At 43.4% G+C, this 24,856-nt stretch overlaps 1 protein-coding gene across 1 annotated transcript; it reads left to right on the forward strand.

Moving 5' to 3' along the window:
* The first annotated feature begins 16,720 nt into the window (after window positions 1-16,720).
* On the forward strand, window positions 16,721-22,261 carry LOC123044418 (proteasome subunit alpha type-2). The gene is made up of 11 exons (XM_044467151.1): window positions 16,721-16,930; window positions 17,528-17,604; window positions 18,615-18,679; window positions 18,778-18,824; window positions 19,573-19,648; window positions 19,815-19,882; window positions 20,888-20,957; window positions 21,326-21,411; window positions 21,627-21,689; window positions 21,770-21,835; window positions 22,047-22,261. Exons 1-11 carry the CDS (start codon window positions 16,890-16,892, stop codon window positions 22,093-22,095), a joined length of 708 nt encoding a protein of 235 aa, XP_044323086.1. The 5' UTR covers window positions 16,721-16,889; the 3' UTR covers window positions 22,096-22,261.
* Window positions 22,262-24,856: the final 2,595 nt, after the last annotated feature.

Genomic DNA, 24,856 nt, shown 5'->3' on the forward strand with positions numbered 1-24,856 from the left:
CGCTATTTTTTTTAAATTGCTTGAAAACGGCTAGGAATCAGAGAAAACCATCAACATGAAAAAGTTCTGCATTTTCCATACCTTTTGAACAGTATATTATTTACCCCATTCCGATAAAGTTTGTAGAAATTACACCAAAAATACATTTTTAGCCATTTTCTTAAAACCGTAAGGAATTAGGAGAAACGTTTGTGTGAAGAAAAAACGGTTTTCAAAACTACTCTTAAACCGCTTACATTTTGCGAAAAATTTAACTTGGGTCATGATACTCGTGCCCATAGCTTTCTAACGGTATATCACAAGCCCCATTTGGGCAATGTTTGTGAAAGTTCAACCTAGCACTGGGGGAAGTTCAGGTCGAACTACTCGGACAGTAAAATTGCAAACAGGCGCATGTTTATCACGACCCGAGAGCAAATCCGCCAATGAGCGAGATTCCTATTTAAAACGGGCATTTAGTTGGTAAAAACCGTTTGTAGATTACACTTACATCACATGGAACACAATTGAACAGAATAATTCGCGCGGGGAGACATAGTTGCGAAGATAGCTCGAAGGTCAGGTTCTTACAGAGGGAAGTTCAGGCTATGTAACTCAGGAAGTTCTAGTTGTGATCAGAATAATATTCTGATCCCATGATCAGAATAGTGTTTATGTATGTGTGTGTGTGTGTAGCACTAAAGTGCGCGTGAGCGCAAATACTTTAATCCTGTGTGTGTGTGTGTGTGTGTGTGTGTGTGTCTATATATATATATATATATATATATATATATATATATATATATATGAAGATGAATTTCATGCGCATCTCATCCAAAGTGAGACTTGGTGAAGTTTCACTTATATATTGGGTCAAAGAAAGAAAGCATGCAAAACGAAACACATGAAGTAAATATGCATGCTCAAAACTTTCAAGAAACAATACCAAATGAAAATAAATACCAAGTGAAAATAGGTTAGCAAATGGAGAAATCATCACTTGGAAGATATCATTACAAGATACATCAAGGAATGAGATATCCATTGAAACACACAAAATGATATCAGACTCCCAAAAGAGAGGATGGTTCCAAACAAACCAAGCTCTCTACAAAGTTTCATGATGGCATAAAGTACCAAAAAGAAACGGCTTGCCGTCCACCAACACACACTTAATATGGATCACAAGATGAGTGTTTTATAGAAAATAGGATAGCTCCCCCACGAGTTGTGCATTATAGAGAATTTGCATTTGAATACAAAATGCACAAGGCGGGATCACCACTTTCACTATATGAAGAAAACACTAGAGAATGTCAAGAAAACAACAAGATCCTCAAGTGGCATGGAAGACAATGGGATTTGACACAATCTTGGCAAGAGATAAGGCAAATGAAAACAAAATCCAATGAAGATGATCAATAATTTCGACCACACATAAGTGAGTACCAATTGTCAAAAGACAAGAAGTATTTGGAAATGATTCCCGGTAGTAGATAGAAGGAAATCCAATATCATCTTCACACCAAGAACAAGCAAATTGCAACTTTTAGAGCTAACATGTCACCTAGGAACAAGATAATTTACAATATCAACTCTAGGTGACAATATCTCAAATGTACACATTTTCTAGGCTTGTAATATACACATAGTATATTACTTCCCCATAATGTCATACCAAAGGAAACTTAACAAGAGGCAATAAGAGGATCCAACAAGAGATAATTAATGGACTATTTAGAATTTGGATTTCTCATGTGAAGACATACCACATAGAGACTAGATAATCTTGTAATGTCAATACTAGATGGTATTCCTCATGTACACACATTTTTAGGATCGTGAAGTGCCCAAAGCACATCACTCCCCTAAAATGGGATGTTCCATTAATTTCTCACAAGAGCCAACTAAGATAAAAACAAGATGCAAAAAGGCTAAACACAACACTCACACATACATGATGTGCAAACCAACATACACATACTTGATTTCTCAAGATAAGCAAATTGGAAGCACAACTTATATATGCACATGCAAGGTACAAAACCAAAACATGCAAAGGGGCAAGTAACTTTCAATGTAAATAATTTAAGTACAAGTTACTGCAAGGAGGAACATTGGATATAAGATATAAACTTGATGATACAAATAACTTGGCTTGAGACAATGTGAATGATGAAGTCCCCTTAATTCTTCATAATGAACCCAAGTCTCCAATGACCTCAAGGAACACCTCTTGATCAAGTTTTAGCTTGTTGGTCCCCAACCAAGTTGGGTCCTAAGAGGTTAGTCACAATAGGCTTGGCTACCCAAATGGTTCTTTTCTTGACACCACTCTGAGTACCAACAAACTTGGCAAACACATTGCCAACATTATCCTTCCCAAGAGAATATATATCATCAATAATAATCAGGTTGGATAAGTTATCACTAGTGCATGAAGAAGTGACGTGACCTTTCTCACGACATAAGTAGCAACGTCTACTCTTCACTTTCTTCTCACTTGATTTCTCAACTTGAGAAGCATTAGCTTGAGTCTTCTTGGGAAGAGACCTTTCTTCAACTTGAGGTTGAGCATGGAATGAACTTGTGTCCGCTTCCCTTGTTGCTTTTCACTAATGGGCTTCTTCTTCAATGGGCAAAATCTAACATGGGGCCCTTTAATTTTGCACTTGAAGCAAATAATCTTGGCCGAATTCTTGAGTTGTTCTTGGCTCTTCTTCTTGTTTATCTTGGACTTATTCTTCTCATTGGAGTTGAATCCAAGTCCACCTTTGTCATTGGGGGATTTTTACACATTCAAGATATTGTTGAATGTGGACTTCCCTTCATGACTCTTTTCCAAGTCTTTCTTCAAAGAAGTGACTTGGTCCTTGAGCTATTTGATTTCCTCTACATGGTTAGTATCAACACAAGTACTAGAGGAAGTATAAGCTTCAATGTTAGAGCAACAAGGCAAGGAAAGTAATTCATCACAAGATGTACCAATGTTATGCATAGATGAATTACAAGGACTAGCACATGGCAAGATAGCATTTTAACTTGAAGTAGTGCTAGTATCCACATGAGACTCACTAGATGTTACCTTAGTGATCATAGCCTCATGAGCTATCTTTAGCACATTATGGGATACTAGAAGGTCATCGTGAGAGCTTGTGAGCTTTACATGAATTTCTTCCAATTTCTCATAATTACTAAATAGCAACTCAAGTTGAGCCCTTAGCTCAACATTCTCCTTCAAAATGGATGCTTCACAAGAAGTAGATTTAGTAGCACAAGCGTCATCATAACCAACAAGAGGAGAAGACAATTTGACAAGATCTTTTGAATATGAAGCTTTAAGTTGAGCATGAGACTCGGTGAGTTTGATGAGCTCACCCTTAATGACCCTTGAGCCATTTTCGAGGTGCTCAAAGTTCTTAAGGAGTTAGGCATGCACAACTTCAAGCTTCTCATTTTAGTTTCAAAATCATTAGCCACCTCACGAGCTCTATCACGGGATTCCTTTATTCTAGATAGTTCTAAAGCAAAAGTCTCCTCAAGAGATTCCTTGGTGGTTTGTTCAAGTTCAATAGCTTGCGAGAGGTCGGCGATCCCATTAGTGTAATCACGCTCATGACCTTCCATTTTCTCAAGGTGACCTCATGCTCCTTTAGATGAGATTCCAACTCCTCTATATATTTCTTGCCATCAATGGCAATGGACATGATTTCCATGAAGTTGGAACGAGCAATTTTATTCTTATGAAGAGATTTTAAAATCATTTCCCCCTTAATTTTTAAGGAGGCAACATTATCATTCTCTTCATCATTATCAACATCATCATCACAAGATATATTGGGATTCAAAGTGGGAGATACCTTTGAAGCCTTAGACATAAGACAAAATGCAATAGATGATGTTGTAGGATCCCTTGAAGCACCATTCAAGACCACATCTTGTTCCATGGGGGTGTTGGGTTTCCTCTACATTGTTAGCACAAAAATTCGAGGAAATAGATGCATTTTTATCATGGCAACAAGACATAGCAAGCATATTATCATGATATTTAGTCAAGCAATTTCTACATGATATGCAAGGACTATCAACACAAGCATGTGAAACATTTTTAGAGCTCAAAGTGTTGAAGTCCAAAGATGGAGCATTGCAATAGGATAGTGATGAGGGATCGTCAATGATAAGAACACTATCATCATTGCAATGACCAACACTACTCACCATTTCGTTACCTTGTGGAAAACCACATGTAGGTGAAGTAGAAGAAGTTGAGAACACAACACAGCCGGAGGTGGAGGGAGAACAATCATCCCTAAAAAGCTTGGATACGCCATATTTATCTTGAAGCTTTGTCCACAGCTCATGAGCAGCCCGAAACGGCATGAGTTGAAATATAACTACATTGCTCAAAGCATCGAAAAGCACATTACAAGCTTGGGCATTAAGATAAGAGTTTGTCTCATCCTCTAAAGATAAACTTTGGGGATCCTTCGAAGGAGAAAAACCCATATCTACAATTCGCTCTAAATTTGGGTCCATGACCCTAAAGAAATTAAGCATGCGAATTACCCAAACATCAAAATTTGTGCCATCGAAACTAGGAGTGTCAGAGAATCCTAAACCCCTAGTCGACATCCTTACTCTCTAGGCGGTTAAACCTTAAAAAGAGAGACGAGGCTCTGGTACAAATTGAAAGACCGTGGATGTCGCCTAGAGGGGGGGTGAAGAGGCGCTTTAAAATAATTACGGTTTAGGCTTGAACAAATGCAGAATAAACCTAGCGGTTAGTTTGTCAAGCACAAGACCTACAACAGCTAGGCTCACCTATGTGCAACAACAACTTATGCTAAGTAAGATAAACATCTAGGTGAAAGCAAGATATATGACAAGAAACAATATTGCTATCACAAAGCAAAGTGCATAAGTAAAGGGATCGGGTAAGAGATAACCGAGGCACGCAAAGACGAGATGTATCCCTAAGTTCACAGGCTTGCGGATGCTAATCTCTGTTTGGAGCGGTGTGGAGGCACAATGCTCCCCAAGAAGCCACTAGGGCCACCGTAATCTCGTCACGCCCTCGCACAATGCAATATGCCGTGATTCCACTAAGGGACCCTTGAGGGCGGTCACCGAACCCATACAAATGGCAACCCTTGGGGGCGGTCATCGAACCCGTACACTTTGGCAACCCTTGAGGGCGGTCACCGAAACCCATCAAATTGCTCGGGGCGATCTCCACAACCTAATTGGAGACCTTGACGCTTGCCCGGAGCTTTACACCACAATGATTGAGCTCCGAGCACCACCAACCGTCTAGGGCACCAAGGCACCCATGATGAACAAGCTCAAGGGTACCAAGCACCCAAGAGTAATAAGCTTCTCAACTTGTAACTGTTGGGGAACGTAGCAGAAATTCAAAATTATTCTACGTGTCACCAAGATCTATCTATGGAGAAACCAGCAACGAGGGGAAGGAGAGTGCATCTACATACCCTTGTAGATCGCTAAGCGGAAGCATTCAAGAGAACGGGGTTGAAGGAGTCGTACTCGTCGTGATCCAAATCACCGGAGATCCTAGTGCCGAACGGACGGCACCTCCGCGTTCAACACACGTATAGTCCGGTGACGTCTCCCATGCCTTGATCCAGCAAGGAGAGAGGGAGAGGTTGAGGAAGACTCCGTCCAGTAGCAACACAACGGCGTGGTGGTGGTGGAGGAGCGCGGCAATCCTGCAGGGCTTCGCCAAGCACCGCGGGAGAGGAGGAGTACTTGGGAGAGGGGGTGGGCTGCACTAGAACTTGGGTGCGGCTGCCCTCCCACCCCCCACATATATATAGGGGCAAGGGAGAGGGGGGCCGGCCCCCTCAGATCCAATCTGAGGAGGGGGCGGCAGCCAGGGGGGTTGCCTTGCCCCCCAAGGCAAGGGGGGCGCCCCCCTTTAGGGTTTCCCCCAAGCCCTAGGCGCCTTGGGCCTTGGTGGGGGACGCACCAGCCCACCTGGGGCTGATCCCCTCCCACACTTGGCCCATACAGCCCTCTGGGGCCGGTGGCCCCACTTGGTGGACCCCCGGGACCCTCCCGGTGGTCCCGGTACATTACCGATAGCACCCGGAACTTTTCCGGTGACCAAAACAGGACTTCCCATATATAAATCTTTACCTCCGGACCATACCGGAACTCCTCGTGACGTTCGAGATCTCATCCGGGACTCCAAACAACATTCGGTAACCACATACAAACTTCCTTTATAACCCTAGCGTCATCGAACCTTAAGTGTGTAGACCTACGGGTTTGGGAACCATGCAGACATGACCGAGACGTTTTTCGGCCAATAACCAACAGCGGGATCTGGATACCCATGTTGGCTCCCACATGTTCCACGATGATCTCATCGGATGAACCACGATGTCAAGGACTCATTCGATCCCGTATTCAATTCCCTTTGTCCAGCGGTATTATACTTGCCCGAGATTCGATCGTCGGTATACCGATACCTTGTTCAATCTCGTTACCGGCAAGTCTCTTTACTCGTTCCGCAACACATTATCCCGCGATCAACTCTTTGATCATATTGTGCACATTATGATGATGTCCTATGGAGTGGGCCCAGAGATACCTCTCCGTCACACGGAGTGACAAATCCCAGTCTCGATTCGTGCCAACCCAACAGACACTTTCGGAGATACCTGTAGTGCACCTTTATAGTCACCCAGTTACGTTGTGACGGTTGGTACACCCAAAGCATTCCTACGGTATCCCGGAGTTGCGCAATCTCATGGTCTAAGGAAAAGATACTTGACATTAGAAAAGCTTTAGCATACGAACTACACGATCTCTATGCTAGGCTTAGGATTGGGTCTTGTCCATCACATCATTCTCCTAATGATGTGATCCCATTATCAACGACATCCAATGTCCATGGTCAGGAAACCGTAACCATCTATTGATCAACGAGCTAGTCAACTAGAGGCTTACTAGGGACATGGTGTTGTCTATGTACCCACACATGTATCTAAGTTTCCTGTCAATACAATTATAGCATGGATAATAAACGATTATCATGAACAAGGAAATATAATAATAACTAATTTATTATTGCCTCTAGGGCATATTTCCAACAGTCTCCCACTTGCACTAGAGTCAATAATCTAGTTCACATCGCCATGTGATTAACACTCACAGGTCACATCGCCATGTGACCAACATCCAAAGAGTTTACTAGTGTCACTAAACTAGTTCACATCACCATGTGATTAAGACTCAATGAGTTCTGGGGTTTGATCATGTTTTGCTTGTGAGAGAGGTTTTAGTCAACGGGTCTGCAACATTCAGATCCGTATGTACTTCGCAAATCTCTAGGTCATATTGTAAATGCTGCTTCCACGCTCCACTTGGAGCTATTCCAAATGGTTGCTCCACTATACGTACCCGGTTTGCTACTCAGAGTCATTCGAATAGGTGTTAAAGCTTGCATCGGCGTAACCCTTTACGTCGAACTCTTTATCACCTCCATAATCGAGAAACATATCCTTATTCCTCTAAGGATAATTTTGACCGCTATCTGGTGATCCACTCCTTGATCACCTTTGTACCCTCTTGCCAGATATGTAGCAAGGCACACATCAGGTGCGGTACACAACATAGCATACTGTAGAGCCTACGTCTAAAGCATAGGGGACGACCTTCGTCCTTTCTCTCTATTCTGCCGTGGTCGAGCTTTAAGTCTTAACTTCGTACCTTACAACTCAGGCAAGAACTCCTTCTTTGACTGATCCATCTTGAACACCTTCAAGATCACGTCAAGGTATGTGCTCATTTGAAAGTATTATTAAGCATTTTGATCTATCTTATAGATCTTGACGCTTATTGTTCAAGTAGCCTAATCCAGGTTTTCTATTGAAAAACACCTTTCAAATAACCCTATATGCTTTCCAGAAATTCTACATCATTTCTGATCAACAATATGTCAACAACATATACTCATCAGAAATTCTATAGTGCTCCCACTCACTTCTTTGGAAATACAAGTTTCTCATGAACTTTGTATAAACCCAAAATCTTTGATCATCTCATCAAAGCGCACATTCCAACTCCGAGATGCTTACTCCAGTCCTTGGAAGGATCGCTGGAGCCAGCATACCTTTTAGCATCCTTAGGACCGACAAAACTTTTTTGATTGTATCACATACAACCTTTCCTTACGAAAACTGGTAAGGAAACTCGTCTTGACATCCATCTGCCAGATTTCATAAATGCAGCTTATGCTAACATGATTCCGACGGACTTAAGCATCGCTACGGATGAGAAAATCTCATCGTAGTCAACTCCTTGAACTTGTGAAAAACTCTTCGCCACAAGTCGAGCTTCATAGACGGTGACATTACCGTCCACGTCCGTCTTCTTCTTAAAGATCCATTTATCTCAATGGCTTGCCGATCATCGGGCAAGTCCACCAAAGTCCATGCTTTGTTCTGATACATGGATCCTATCTCGGATTTCATGGCTTCTAACCATTTGTCGGAATTTGGGCCCACCATCGCTTCTCCATAGCTCGTAGGTTCATTGTTGTCTAGCAACATGACCTTCAAGACAGGATTACTGTACCACTCTGAAGTAGTACGCATCCTTGTCACCCTACGAGGTACGGTAGTGACTTGATCCAAAACTTCATGATCACTATCATAAGCTTCTACTTCAATTGGTGTAGGCGCCACAGGAACAACTTCCTGTGCCCTGCTACACACTTGTTGAAGTGACGGTTCAATAACCTCATCAAGTCTCCACCATCCTCCCACTCAATTTTCGAGACAAACTTTTCCTCGAGAAAGGACCCGATTCAAGAAACAATCCCTATTGCTTTCGGATCTGAATTAGGAGGTATACCCAACTGTTTTGGGTGTCCTATGAAGATGCATTTTATCCGCTTTGGGTTCGAGCTTATCAACCTGAAACTTTTTCACATAAGCGTCGCAGCCCCAAACTTTTAATAAACGACAACTTAGGTTTCTCAAACCATAGTTCAAACAGTGTCGTCTCAACGGAATTACGTGGTGCCCTATTAAAGTGAGTGCGGTTGTCTCTAATGCCTAACCCATGAACGATAGTGGTAATTCGATAAGAGACATCATGGTACGCACCATATCCAATAGGGTGCAACTATGATGTTCGGACACACCATCACACTATGGTGTTCCAGGCGGTATTAATTGTGAAATAATTTCCACAATGTCTTAATTGCGTGCCAAAGCTCGTAACTCAGATACTCATCTCTATGATCATATCATAGACATTTTATCCTCTTGTCACGATGATCTTCAACTTCACTCTGAAATTACTTGAACCATTCAATAATTCAGACTTGTGTTTCATCAAGTAAATATACTCAGTATCTACTCAAATCATCCGTGAAGTAAGAACATAACGATATCCACTGCATGCCTCAGCACTCATTGGACTGCACACATCAAAATGTATTACTTCCAACAAGTTGCTTTCTTGTTCCATCTTACTGAAAACGAGGCTTTTCAGTCATCTTGCCCATGTGGTATGATTTGCATGTCTCAAGTGATTCAAAATCAAGTGAGTCCAAACGATCCATTTGCATGGAGTTTCTTCATGCATATACACCAATAGACATGGTTCGCATGTCTCAAACTTTTCAAAAACGAGTGAGTCCAAAGATCCATCAACATGGAGCTTCTTCATGCGTTTTATACCAATATGACTTACATGGCAGTGCCACAAGTAAGTGGTACTATCATTACTATCTTATATCTTTTGGCATGAAAATGTGTATTACTACGATCGAGATTCAATAAACCATTCTTTTAGGCGCAAGACCATTGAAGGTATTATTCAAATAAATAGAGTAACCATTATTCTCCTTAAATGAATAACCGTATTGCGATAGACATAATCCAATCATGTCTATGCTCAACGCAAACACCAAATGACAATTATTCAGGTTTAATACTAATCTTGATGGTAGAGGGAGCGTGCGATGTTTGATCACATCAAACTTGGAAACACTTCCAACACATATCGTCAGCTCACCTTTAGCTAGTCTCCGTTTATTCCGTAGCTCTTTTATTTCGAGTTACTAACACTTAGCAACCGAACCGGTATCTTAATACCCTGGTGCTACTAGGAGTACTAGTAAAGTACACATTAACATAATGTATATCCAATATACTTCTATCGACCTTGCCAGCCTTCTCATCTACCAAGTATCTAGGGTAATTCTGCTCCAGTGGTTGTTCCCCTTATTACAGAAGCACTTAGTCTCGGGTTTGGGTTCAACCTTGGGTTTCTTCATTAGAGCAGCAGCTGATTTGCCGTTTCATGAAGTATCCCTTCTTGCCCTTGCCCTTTTGAAACTAGTGGTTTCACCAACCATCAACAATTGATGCTCCTTCTTGATTTCTACTTTCGCGGTGTCAAACATCGCGAATACCTCAAGGATCATCATATCTATCCCTAATATGTTATAGTTCATCACGAAGCTCTAGCAGCTTGGTGGCAATGACTTTGGAGAAACATCACTATCTCATCTGGAAGATCAACTCCCACTCGATTCAAGTGATTGTTGCACTCAGACAATCTGAGCACAAGCTCAACGATTGAGCTTTTCTCCCTTAGTTTGCAGGCTAAGAAACTCGTCGGAGGTCTCATACCTCTTGACGTGGGCACGAGCCTAAAATCCCAATTTCAGCCCTCGAAACATCTCATATGTTCCGCAACGTTTCGAAAAACGTCTTTGGTGCCTCTACTCTAAACCATATAATTGAACTATCACGTAGTTATCAAAACGTGTATGTCCGATGTTCGAAACATCCACAAACGACGTTTGGGGTTCAGCACACTGAGCGGTGCATTAAGGACATAAGCTTTCTACTGTCCGCATAATCGCTACTTTCAACTTTCAACTATATTTTCTCTAGGAACATATCTAAACAGTGGAACTAAAGCGCGAGCATAATTTGCAAAGATCTTTTGACTATGTTCAGGATAATTAAGTTCATCTTATGAACTCCCACTCAGATAGACATCCCTCTAGTCATCTAAGTGATTACATGATCAGAGTCAACTAGGCCGTGTCCGATCATCACGTGAGACGGACTAGTCATCATCGGTGAACATCTTCATGTTGATCGTATCCTCCATACGATTCATGCTCGACCTTTCGGTCTCTTGTGTTCCGAGGCCATGTCTGTACATGCTAGGCTCGTCAAGTTAACCTAAGTGTTTCGCGTGTGTAAATCTGGCTTACACCCGTTGTATGTGAACGTAAGAATCTATCACACCCGATTATCACGTGGTGCTTCAAAACGACGAACTTTCGCAATGATGCACAGTTAGGGGGAACCCTTTCTTGAAATTTTAATGAGGGATCATCTTATTTACTACCATTGTTCTAAGCAAATAAGATGCATAAACATGATAAACATCACATGCAATCAAATAGTGACATGATATGGCCAATATCATTTTGCTCTTTTTGATCTCCATCTTCGAGGCTCCATGATCATCATCGTCACCGGCATGACACCATGATCTCCATCATCATGATCTCCATCATCGTGTCTTCATGAAGTTGTCTCGCCAACTATTACTTCTACTACTATGGCTATCGGTTAGCAATAAAGTAAAGTAATTACATGGCGTTGTTTAATGACACGCAGGTCATACAATAAATTAAGACAACTCCTATGGCTCCTGCCGGTTGTCATACTCATCGACATGCAAGTCGTGATTCCTATTACAAGAACATGATCAATCTCATACATCACATATCATTCATCACATTCTTCTTGGCCATATCACATCACATAGCATACCCTGCAAAAACAAGTTAGACATCCTCTAATTGTTGTTTGCATGTTTTACGTGGCTGCTATGGGTTTCTAGCAAGAACGTTTCTTACCTACGCAAAACCACAACGTGATATGCCAATTGCTATTTACCCTTCATAAGGACCCTTTTCATCAAATCCGTTCCGACTAAAGTGGGAGAGACTGGCACCTGCTAGCCACCTTATGAACCAAGTGCATGTCAGTCGGTGGAACCTGTCTCACGTAAGAGTACGTGTAAGGTCGATCCGGGCCGCTTCATCACACAATACCATCGAAACAAGATTGGACTAGTAACGGTAAGCATATTGAACAAAATCAACGCCCACAACTACTTTGTGTTCTACTCGTGTAAAGAATCTACGCATAGACCTAGCTCTGATACCACTGTTGGGGAACGTAGCAGAAATTCAAAATTATTCTACGTGCCACCAAGATCTATCTATGGAGAAACCAGCAACTAGGGGAAGGAGAGTGCATCTACATACCCTTGTAGATCGCTAAGCGGAAGCGTTCAAGAGAACGGGGTTGAAGGAGTCGTACTCGTCGTGATTCAAATCACCGGAGATCCTAGTGCCGAACGGACGGCACCTCCGCGTTCAACACACATACATCCCGGTGACGTCTCCCATGCCTTGATCCAGCAAGGAGAGAGGGAGAGGTTGAGGAAGACTCCGTCCAGCAGCAGCACAACGACGTGGTGGTGGTGGAGGAGCGTGGCAATCCTGCAGGGCTTCGCCAAGCACCGCGGGAGAGGAGGAGTACTTGGGAGAGGGGGAGGACTGCGCCAGAACTTGGGTGCGGCTGCCCTCCCACCCCCCACATATATATAGGGGCTAGGGAGAGGAGGGCCGGCTCCCTCAGATCTAATCTGAGGAGGGGGCGGCGGCCAGGGGGGTTGCCTTGCCCCCCAAGGCAAGGGGGGCGCCCCCCTTTAGGGTTTCCCCCAAGCCCTAGGCGCCTTGGGCCTTGGTGGGGGGGGGGGCGCACCAGCCCACCTGGGGCTGGTCCCCTCCCACACTTGGCCCATACAGCCCTCTGGGGCCGGTGGCCCCACTTGGTGGACCCCCGGGACCCTCCCGGTGGTCCCGGTACATTACCGATAGCACCCGGAACTTTTCCGGTGACCAAAACAGGACTTCCCATATATAAATCTTTACCTCCGGACCATACCGGAACTCCTCGTGACGTCCGGAATCTCATCAGGGACTCCGAACAACATTCGGTAACCACATACATCTATTCCCTATAACCCTAGCGTCACCGAACCTTAAGTGTGTAGACCCTACGGGTTCGGGAACCATGCAGACATGACCGAGACGTTCTCCGGCCAATAACCAACAGCGGGATCTGGATACCCATGTTGTCTCCCACATGTTCCACGATGATCTCATCGGATGAACCACGATGTCAAGGACTCATTCGATCCCGTATTCAATTCCCTTTGTCCAGCGGTATTATACTTGCCCGAGATTCGATCGTCGGTATACCGATACCTTGTTCAATCTCGTTACCGGCAAGTCTCTTTACTCGTTCCGCAACACATCATCCTGCGATCAATTCTTTGATCACATTGTGCACATTATGATGATGTCCTACCGAGTGGGCCCAGAGATACCTCTCCGTCACACGGAGTGACAAATCCCAGTCTCGATTCGTGCCAACCCAACAGACACTTTCAGAGATACCTGTAGTGCACCTTTATAGTCACCCAGTTACGTTGTGACGTTTGGTACACACAAAGCATTCCTACGGTATCCCGGAGTTGCACAATCTCATGGTCTAAGGAAAAGATACTTGACATTAGAAAAGCTTTAGCATACGAACTACACGATCTCTGTGCTAGGCTTAGGATTGGGTCTTGTCCATCACATCATTCTCCTAATGATGTGATCCCGTTATCAACGACATCGAATGTCCATGGTCAGGAAACCGTAACCATCTATTGATCAACGAGCTAGTCAACTAGAGGCTTACTAGGGACATGGTGTTGTCTATGTACCCACACATGTATCTGAGTTTCCTGTCAATACAATTATAGCATGGATAATAAATGATTATCATGAACAAGGAAATATAATAATAACTAATTTATTATTGCCTCTAGGGCATATTTCCAACAGTAACTTCCACGTGTCACCGTGGAGAACTCAAACTGATGCACCAAATACAATGGCAAGGGCACACAGAGTACCCATGTCCTTCTCTCCCAAATCCCACCAAATCAACTAATGCTAGGGAGGAAAATGAGAGGAAGAACGAATAAGAGAACATGAAGAACTCCAAGATCTAGATCCAATGGGTTCCCCTCACTTAGAGGAGAAAGTGATTGGTGGAAACGTAGATCTAGATCTCCTCTCTCTTTCCCCCCAAAACTAGCAAGAATCCATGGAGGGATTGAGAGATAGCAATCTCAAAGAAGGTCAACAATGTGGGAAGAACACAAGCTCAAAGGATAAGGTTCATTGGGGAAGAAGGCCCCCTTTTATAGGTGGGAAAAAATCCAACCGTTATGCTCACAGCCCGCACAGAGCGGTACTGCCGCTCATGGGTGCAGTATACCGCTAGGGCGGTGGAAGCCCTTTGAAAAACTATAGCGAGGAGGCAAAAGGTCGGTAGAACTACCGGAGCGGTACTACCACTCGTCCTCACGGTACTATCGCTAGGGGTAGCGATACTACTGTTTACGAGCTGTACTAAAAAAATACATCTGTGCCTACCACCACTGGACTTAAGACGAGTTTTTGGTCTGGAGCAGAAGTAGCCACGGAATTAGCTGCGGTAGTATCGCCCCCCAAGAGCGGTAGTAAAAAATTACATACCCTCCAAGCGGTAGTACCACTCCCATGAGCGGTAGTACCGCTGCAGCCTTTTTAAGGACACCAAAACTGACACAACTTCTGCAAACAGACTCCAAATTCAACGAAACCAAGTTTGTTGGAAAGCTAGCGACAAGGGCTAACACAATCTTGATAGAAATAACAATAAGAAGGAAATTAGAAAAGTCCCATAAGAAAACAGTGAGAACCCTTCCTCGAATAAACCGATAAAACCTCCAACACCGGAAACGCAATAGAAGAAGCATGTGAACTCCGTTTTTGATGAACTCAAGCTTGTAAAGAAGATGACCATAAGCTCAAAATCTCACAAGGATGAAACCAAACAAGAACCAAGAAGGATGATGCAAGCATGCAATGGTTTGAGCTCTCTACGAACGATACGATCAAGCTACTCACTTGAGAGCCCCCCTTGATAGTACGTCAATCAATCCTATACCCGATCTCCAAACTACCACCATGAGACCGGTAAAATAGAGAACCTATCAAGGTCAAACCTTTACCTTGCACAAAGTCTGCTTGAGCTAGATGTAGACGACCTTGACTTCCTCAAGATGGACCACCTTTCTTGATTGCGTTGGCTCGGTGAAGACTAGTAGATTGCTCCCCCATACTCCACTATGGGTGAGCCACTCTTTGGCACATCTTCACAAGTCCATTGTCACCATAAAGTCCACTTGAGCTAGATGTAGACGATCTTGACTTCCTCAAGTTAGACCACCTTTCTTGATTGCGTTGGCTCGGTGAAGACTAGTAGATTGCTCCCCCATACTCCACTATGGGTGAGCCACTCTTCGGCACATCTTCACAAGTCCATTGTCACCACAATGGACGACAATCTTCAAGCACTTGATCTCTTCGTGATGCATCACTTGATCGTGCACACCGCAACCTAACCCCACAAAGAACTGTCACGAAGACCATGGGTTAGTACACAAAGCGTAATTGACAATGCTTACCATACCATGGGATCACTTGATCCCTCTCGGTACATCTTCTATGCTTTGTGTGTTGATCAACTTGATTCACTCTTTGACTTAGTCTTGATCAACCTCTCACATGACCAATCTTTAGGTAATTCCTTGAATAGCACCTTGGTCATCACAAACTCTCCTTGAAACCAACAAATGGACTCCAAGAAAATCCTATAGACAAATCCTTCAAATATAACTCAAGGCAATCATTAGTCCATAGAGATTGTCATTAATTATCAAAACCAAACATGAGGGTACCACATGTTCTTTCACCATGTCCTACTTTACTTTGCCGGCAACCGCACCTTCACTCCAAGGGGCTCAGCTGGCCATGGACATGGACACGACCAGACCAACAAGGACGATCACCATCACAAATTTATCCTAGTTATACATTGCATATAATTGTATGGATTTGATGATTTCAATTTGAGGTAATTGGTTGTGGAATCATTTTTTACGTGATGGTCGGTCACTGTCCAAATGTTTGGGGGCCCGTATTTTGCTAGTTGTGGTTGTAGATGCTCGTAAGATACCGGACGGGCCGTAAGAAGCGAAGTAGCTAACCCCGCTCAAAGTTCGGCTCAAGGAAAAACTCGTTTTTTACAGTTAGAGAGAGGAATGTCAGACCCGAATCTCTCCTTTTATTTGAACACCCTTAGCCGGCGGACGTTTGCCAGGGAGGGTGGTATTTGCGAATGGTTCCCTGACCGTTTTAGTTGTGAGAGAGTGGGAGAGGTGGCAGTTTTTTCCGATAAGGTAGTTTTTGTTTAAAAACTGTCGTGGTTTGATCTCGTTTTACAACTTAAGGGCATGTACAATGATGCTATCTTAAGTGTGCCACATAAGATAATTGCTGAGGTGGGGAGAGAGAATCCATAAGAAAGGACTTTGTCTTCTCTTATTTAAGAGATGATCTCTTAGTCCAATATGTGTCACCATAATTTTAGGAATAGCTAGTTATCTTAGATAAGGCTGAGAGATAATCCATTATATACATGTTTTATTGTCATCTCTAAATTATATGCAAGATTTAAGATGAGACTATCATATCAACCATTGTACCTGCCCTAAAAACTGCAAGCAATGGTTGGCTTGCCACCCCTTACAGCGAACGTTCGCCAGGTACAGTTACCCTTTTTTTTTGTGTGTATCTACAGTTTAGGTCCTCTCTTCTCTTTCCTTCAGCAGCCGTCTTGTTCGTCCCATCCGATCTCTGCCCACAACAACCCGAAGACGCCGACGAGGTAGCCATGGGCGACAGCCAGTACTCCTTCTCCCTCACCACCTTCAGGTTTGCTCTCTCCTCTCTCTCCTCGGCCTTTCCCCCTTCTCTGTCTTCCTCGACCTCGGCTCGCCATCTCCGTGCTCGTCCCGCGCCGTCCCAGGGCGGGCGAAGTTGCGCCGCCTCCATGAACGAGCTCTCCCAGAAGCCTCTCCTCGGTAACCCCCGCTGTCCGGCCGATGGCGTCTCCGTGCTGGCTTCCTGCGCCTTTCCTGTTCAGATCCGGCGCTGGCCGCCGCTCCGGCCCTTACAGATCAGCGGACAGCGGAGGAAGGCTGTCTCGCCGTCGTGGCTGCGGGTCCTTGCTCCCTTGTTTTCTAATGTTGCTATGCTCCAGTGCTGTCTCCACCGGGTGTTCCTGCTTCGTCTTCCTTTTCTTCTATTTCGGTCGTTCGCCCAAAGCTGGGTTAACGAGACATCGGGATCCTCGTTCTCCCGTGATGGTTCTCCTTCCTGGCCCTCGGCATTATCGCTTCTGCTCTGCACCTATATTTAGTGTGGCTTGTTGTTCATCTCCATGTTGGATAGATAATGTGGTTGGCTTGCTTATTTGTATCTGCACTAAAGGTGCAATGAATATCTGACTTTCCCCCTGATTTCGTTCAGCCCATCGGGGAAGCTGGTGCAGATCGAACATGCGCTCACAGCGGTCGGATCAGGCCAAACCTCCCTTGGCATCAAAGGTGCGTTCTGTGCAGTAATCGTGCCCCCTAGTTTTTGCTATTAGTGGTCTTATGCTGCGGAAGTTTTGTTATTTTAGACTAAGTTTGAGAGAGTGATGTATAAGACTTGGGATTTTAGGTGAGCTTATTGATGTCTACGAAGACTGATATACCACTAGAGCTAATAATTCAATGCATTTGATAGACACACGCCTTACTGGTTTCTTGATCTCAACGGGTTTGCAGATCATGTTCATTTTAAAGTTGTATTATGCTACATTCTGCTTATGAGTACGAAGTTGGTGTTTGGTTTGACATGTTTTCTGAAGTATTTGGATGTTATCTGTGAACTACTCCCTCCGTCCGGAATTACTTGTCATCAAAATGGATGTATGTAGAACTAAAATACATCTAGATACATCCATTTGAATGACAAGTATTTCCGGACGGAGGGAGTACTTAGTTCGTAGCATGTCCATTGTAAAGTTTGGAGTTCTTTCCACCTTGTATTTGGATGTTCCATGGAAACTGTTAGAGCACGTTCTCTGCAAAGTTGGATTTATATCGACCTAAGAGTTGTTCAATTATTTTTGCTTACTGCTAGACTGGCCTTATGTCTATTCACCGAGGCCCTGTGGGATTTAGAACCATATATTCATGACAAAAAGGTGCAAAAATTGCACATTATTAGTATCTTCTTTTCCAGCATACCAGTTCGTTTGCTTTTCAGCATATCAAGCAGTCGTGTTTGTGTTGTGGAAGTTAAAAGGCAATCTCTTGTTTTTTTTTTGCCAAGTTTTTCTATTCATGAGAGAAAACTTAATGTTTGCTGTCATTCTTTATACAGCTATGAGTTAGCATCAATATACTACCTTTGTTTATAAACTAATTGACTGAATGAATTTTAGCTTCATACGTATGGCGCGCATTTTATCAGTTTTTTCACTGTTCTATTCTATCTATCATACACGGTCATGGTCATAAGTACAACCTTTTCACTTCCCTTTCTGAGATATGTGTCATGTTTGTAGCTGCCAATGGTGTAGTTATCGCCACCGAGAAGAAACTGCCTTCTATTTTAGTGGACGAAACATCTGTAAGTGTACCATTATCCAGTTTCAATTTGTTCTCTACTTGTCATCGTTTGTTGTTATCTAAAAAAATGTTAATTAATCTGTTTCTGCAAATTTTTAGGTGCAAAAGATTCAGTCGTTAACTCCAAATATCGGAGTTGTCTACAGGTATTTTTTCTAGTGTTGCTTAATTTTATGATTCATTTTCCTATCTTGGAGAAATTTCATTTCAACTATTGTAACCATATTTACTTCTGTTGCTGCATTACCCTACCCCAATTAAATGTTATACTGGTTAATGTTCTTGAGTTTCAATTATGTTTGAGCCAGTCTTTCTGTGTGCGCTGTTACATGTTTTGCCACTTCCATCACTGATGAGCTGGTGTATGTATATATGGAAGGATAAATTGAACAATTTATCTGAAAGGTTCCTGGTTTCCTGCCTTTGAGTGTTTCACCTGAAAAGGCAAAATTTAAAATACCCATGTAGCGTATGCAAGGAACCAGCTGGTTAAGATCAATCAGTGTAAAGTATCTTAGAGATAGCATGAATAACCCACCCTTTTTAGGCAACATGATGACTGTGCAAGAAGGTAATCGAAAATTTCTGTTTGTTATTACCATGCAAACTATGTGAAAAGGGTCAACTCATTGGTGCGAGTTATTAACCTAGAGCATTCCTTGACCATGGAAGTGCACACTGGAGATCAACAGCTAGACTTGTAGTGCTAACCGCCAACAGCTAAGCAATCAGAATAACCACATTTTTTCCCAATTGTTTATTGTATCTCTGAGCTTGCCAATGTGGCTCCATCAATACAGTTTCCAATTGATGTTACTAACATTTGGTGTGTCTTCCAATCTCCCAAGTGTCGCTTGTTGCATGTCTGTGCACTTACCTATTCATTGTTTTCAGTGGGATGGGTCCAGATTTTCGTGTTCTTGTCAGAAAAAGTCGGAAGCAGGCACAGCAGTATTATCGGTTGTACAAGGTATATTCATGAGTGTTTGGTTTTGACTTAAAAAAAACTTCCACATTTGGTAAAGACGTCATTTAAATAAATTGCTATGGATAATGTGCGGGTCACCTGTACCCATGTTCTGTTATTATTTCCCATGTAAATATTTTTTCTGATTATTGTTCATTTCGAAATGCAGGAAACCATCCCTGTTACCCAGCTTGTCCGAGAGACTGCTGCTGTTATGCAGGAGTTCACTCAATCTGGGTATGTTACTATGCTCTACACCTTTTTTTTATTATACTAGTAATGAAGTTAAATTGTTAAAATCAGTCATGCATTTGCTATACCCAAATTGCTATAAGAAAAACAAGTTGCTTGATACTTTCTATATATAGTAGTGCCAATATTGCAAAGCCTATGGACCGTTCGATCATTCTAATCAGACGGCTCACATTTAGTCGCTTAAAGTAGATGACTGCGGGGCCACATACATATATGCTGGTGGATATGGTAATGTCGCAGTTCAGGATCCTAGGATTCCTGGTGGGCCCTACTACCGTGCTATCGCGTTAAAAAGTTGAAATATATTGAATTTTCCATATATACTAATTATACATATTAGATTAGTCATTTGCTTTATATCAACTAATAAGTTTTTTTTTGGGGGGGGGGGGGGGGGGGGGCTATGCAGGCCAAATATTTAGAGTGCGAACCCCAAATTCGACTAGGCTTGGAAATTTGGGGCATGTTCCCCGCTCCCCTGCCTGGTCGATTCGGCCGGACGCTGGCAGGGACCCCCCCCCCCCCCCCCACCCCCACCACCACACACACACAGCACCCTCACCACTGCATTCTATCTGTAGACGCTGGAGTCTGCATTTCGTGTCCGCCTTAAGGTCTCCCCAATTGCCGGGACGTTGCCTCCACTGCTGATCTCTCCGTCGTTTCCTCACAGGAGTGTGAGAACTCCTTGAAGTAGAATAATCTAGGTATATGCTGGTGTGGCCCTGGAAAAACTAGCGAGTGATTCAGTTAATCGGTCCATTCACCACTTAATCTCCACTCCCTGATGACCGATAACCCAAGCATTTTTGCGTATGACAGCCAAACGTTCAGTTCAAACTTTATAGAAATGTATACTTTTTTTTGCGAATGTTATAGAAATTTATACTTATTAAGGCCTGCATCATCATGTAAGAAACCAGTACTATATTTTACTCCTTATACATACCATGTAACAGTGTTATACTCATAACCTTATTCCTGCAGTGGCGTAAGACCATTTGGTGTATCACTGTTGATTGCTGGTTATGATGACAATGGTCCGCAGTTGTATCAGGTATGTGCAAAGAGCTACTCCCTCCGTTCCTAAATAATTGTCTTTCTAGAGATTTCAACAAGTGACTACATACGGAGTAAAATGAGTGAATCTACACTCTAAAACATGTCTACATACATCGGTTTGTTGTAGTCCATTTGAGATGGCTAGAAAGACAATTATTTGGGAACGGAGGGAGTACATGATAGAGACCTTGCCATTGTCCTTCCCACTATTCCAGATTCAGTGGCCTCTTGATAATAAGGCACCAGATGTGTATTATTGGGTTTACCACTCATCTACTTATGACTGATATTTCACCCGTCATATATTGTTATGGTAAAAGCTAATAAAAATGCTGGATTTCTCATTGTTGATTGTTTCTTTAGGTTGACCCATCAGGGTCTTACTTCTCCTGGAAAGCATCAGCTATGGGAAAAAATGTGTCAAATGCAAAGACTTTTCTTGAGAAAAGGTAGATGGAGGATCTATCTATCCTAGCACTAGTATTCGTCACTGTTAAGGCTTCAGTGTGTTTTTTTAATCTGATGATCATAATAAATTGCTGCATATGCTGGTTAATCTTCCATCCGTTCATTAATACAAGCAGCATGTATGTCGCCAAGGTTCTTTTTATCTCTTCCTTTTTCCATGATCATATGATTTAACTGACATAACTTTTCCTTATAGATACACAGAAGATATGGAGCTTGATGATGCCATCCACACTGCAATTTTGACTCTGAAAGAAGGGTAGCTACATTTTTCTAGTAGATGACGTATGTCGCCAATTCGGTATCTATATTGAGTACTGACTGTTTTTGGACTCGCAGATATGAAGGTCAAATCTCTGCCAACAACATTGAAATTGGAGTTATTCGAGCTGACCGTGAATTCAAGTATGTATACAAAGTCAATTGTGCTGTTTTCAACATAATTATCAGATGCAATGTCATTATAACTTGCCTGCTGTTTTGAGTGTATGTCCAATATGTTTGTGCTTCTATGCTCCCGTTTTATTGGTTGTAACTGCCATTATAGGTCTGTTCGATTAGAGTACAAATTCATGTCTACATTCTGACTAGTAACACGAATCGTACAAAAATGCAGAGTTCTAACTCCAGCGGAGATCAAGGATTTCTTGGAAGAGGTGGAGTAAGCTGCCGGTTGACAACTTACTGTCCAACATGAAACGTTTCCGAGCAAGTTCATGGAGCTTGTCTGATTTGCTCCAGTAACTTGCATTTGAATCCTTGTGAATGCACATTGTAGACATTGAAGATATAACCTAATTTTAGGTTTATGTTTTGTTTGGCTCTGGTCTATATGATTATCAGTTTGCAAAATGAAGCACTAACGAAAACTATAATTGCTGCGATACAGTTCTCTGTAACATTGAAGCGGAGCATATGAATTTGGGTAGTAAATTGGCATAATACGTCTACTGAATCCCTTCCCGCCAGAAGCCATGAATTTTCTGCGAGTGGATTTGGTTTGGGGTGTGGGGGTACGAGCCTTGACGTAAACAAATCGTACATATGACGATCTGTTAGCCAATCCGGTAACTCGCATTCGAAAACTAGTGTCGTGATTTTAGTTCAAAGAACGGAGGGAGTATGTGTTAACATATGGACAAAGGACGGAGGGAGGGAGTATGTGTTAACATATGAATAAATGACATGTCATGAGTGATTCTCAAAAAAAATTCTAAGTTATACTACCAAGAAATATCACAAAAATTGGATTCACTCTGGCACATGGGAGCATATGCTCCTGCCATCGAAAAATATATTTCAAAATGTCAAAATATTCCGAACACAAATTTGAACGCACATCTCAACATAGTATTTGTGCACGCCAAGTTTTATAAAAAACTGACATTTTATATGTTCTTGTGTAAATAAGATAAAAAAATGTCTAATGAAAAGCCTTTTTTAACACTAATTTTTGTCTTCTTTTGCATGTGACATAAAAGTTGCCGGTTTTCCACGAAACGAGTTTGTATGCACGTAGAATGTGAGATGTACGTGAGACTAGTCACAGTGGGAGTAACTTCAGCAGTAACATCGAGTCCAACTCAGCAAATTTGCTTACGTGGCAATGAGTTAACGAGGAGAGAGGTAGTTACAGTAACTTAGCTAGTTACTGTAACATCACATGTCCCAATGCAATATGAGTCTATAACCTAATAAATGAAGCTTTGCATGTTACCACACTTATGTTACTACCCACTATGAAGTAGTAACATAGTCTAGGGATATGTGTATGTTACTATGTACTGTGGCTAGTCTGAGAATAATTTTCTCAGAATTTTGTGACATTTTAAAACACATTTTAAAATCCAGGAGCATATGCTCCCATGTCATCACGAGTAGTTATCGGTAAATAAAAAGACCCATCATAACATATCAACTAGTGGCAATAAAGATCCTCAAAATAATAATAAAAAATTAGTGGCAATAAAATGGCAACTTTTTTTTAAACACAGTACAGAAGCAAGCGTTCATACGTACACGCATACACTCACCCCTATAAACGCACACACGCATAATCTACCCCTATGAGCAACTCCGAGAGACTGAGTCGGCATATCATCTTGAGATTTACGAAGACACCGTAGGCAGCTCGTCGTCGACGGGAACATCTCCTCCCACTGAAAAGCATCGCCGGAAATCCTGAAATAAATTCAGGAATAATGTAAGCACCAGGACTTGAACCCTGGTGGGCTGGGGATACCACTGTCCCTCTAAGAGCAACTTTAGCAGATCTCGTATATCTCGCCAACCCGCAAAATTCCGGCGAGTATACGGGTTCAGCCCAATTTTCTTGCCAAAACAGAGCCCGTATACTCGTCCGGCCCGTAAATTTTTTCCCGCGGCCCGCACCCCTCCCGAAGCAGTATATCTACGGGTTTGCGGGGCAGATACGGGTCGAAACCCTATCCCCCCGCTGCCGCGTTTCGCCGCAATTCCCCACTCCCTCCCTCGCATTTCTCGCCGCCGGTGAACCCACTTCCGCCTCCAGCTGCCATGTGAGGCCGTATGTGGAGCTCCGGCCGCAGCTCCGGCGGGGGCGGCGACCCCGCGCGAGCGGTGTGTTCGCGTGGACGGCGCGAGGAAGCGCGCGGCTAAGAAGTGGACCAACCAAGGCCTCGAGCCACCGGCGTAGCTCCTCTGCCGCGAGACGGAGGAGTACGACCGCTGGCACGGGCTCCTCCGGTTGCCCTCCTCGGCCGCGGGCTCTTCCTCCGCCGCGAGGGGCCGTTCCGGTGCGACGCTTCTCCCTGTGAAGAGGGAGTGGTCGGAGGAGCCGGAGGAGATCGAGGTCGTCGCCGTCAAGCAGGAGCCGGAGGAGATCGAGCGCCGAGTCGTCGTCGGGCCAGAAGATTTTGTGGCCGATGTCGACGCGGTCGCAGCCACCATTGCCGAACGGAGCTTGCGCGAGGAGGCGGAGCGTCGGCGCCACGACGAGGAGCTCGACGACCTCATCCTTAAGCAGGCGGTTGCAGCCAACCTTGCTGTGAAGGACAAGGACGACGAGTGGTGGCTTCGACGAGGAGGACTGAGTTCCTCCACCGCGTCGTCCTCGGCCAGGTGGTCGTCCATTTTGGTACATCGACCTCGGCCTCGCCGCCGTGAGATCCCCCACGCCCCTAGTAGTAGTGTTACAATGTAGTGTGTATGGTCATGTAGTATATGATGAACTAGTGTATGATCATGTAGTATGTGATGAACTAGTGTGGTTGCAATTTCTCCCGCGAATGTTTTTTTTTCAAATTATACAGTTTCATATACGGGGTCTACTCTACGGCGCACGATTTCGACCTGCAAAACAGTTCGAGGTCGAACTGTAAACGCCATATGCGGGTCGGCTTTTTACTGGGTCTGCTAGAGATGCTCTAAACCATCCAACCACAGGTT

The sequence above is a fragment of the Triticum aestivum genome, chromosome 2B, assembly GCF_018294505.1.
Source record: "Triticum aestivum cultivar Chinese Spring chromosome 2B, IWGSC CS RefSeq v2.1, whole genome shotgun sequence".
Lineage (NCBI taxonomy): Eukaryota > Viridiplantae > Streptophyta > Magnoliopsida > Poales > Poaceae > Triticum > Triticum aestivum.

What these genes read in the sequence shown, in the direction of transcription:
- LOC123044418 (XM_044467151.1), top strand. Translation starts at nt 16,890, where the DNA reads ATGGGCGACAGCCAGTACTCCTTCTCCCTCACCACCTTCAG. An exon ending in TTCTCCCTCACCACCTTCAG is followed by an intron (nt 16,931 to 17,527) that starts GTTTGCTCTCTC and finishes GATTTCGTTCAG; the next exon opens with CCCATCGGGGAAGCTGGTGC. An exon ending in CAGGAGTTCACTCAATCTGG is followed by an intron (nt 19,883 to 20,887) that starts GTATGTTACTAT and finishes TTATTCCTGCAG; the next exon opens with TGGCGTAAGACCATTTGGTG.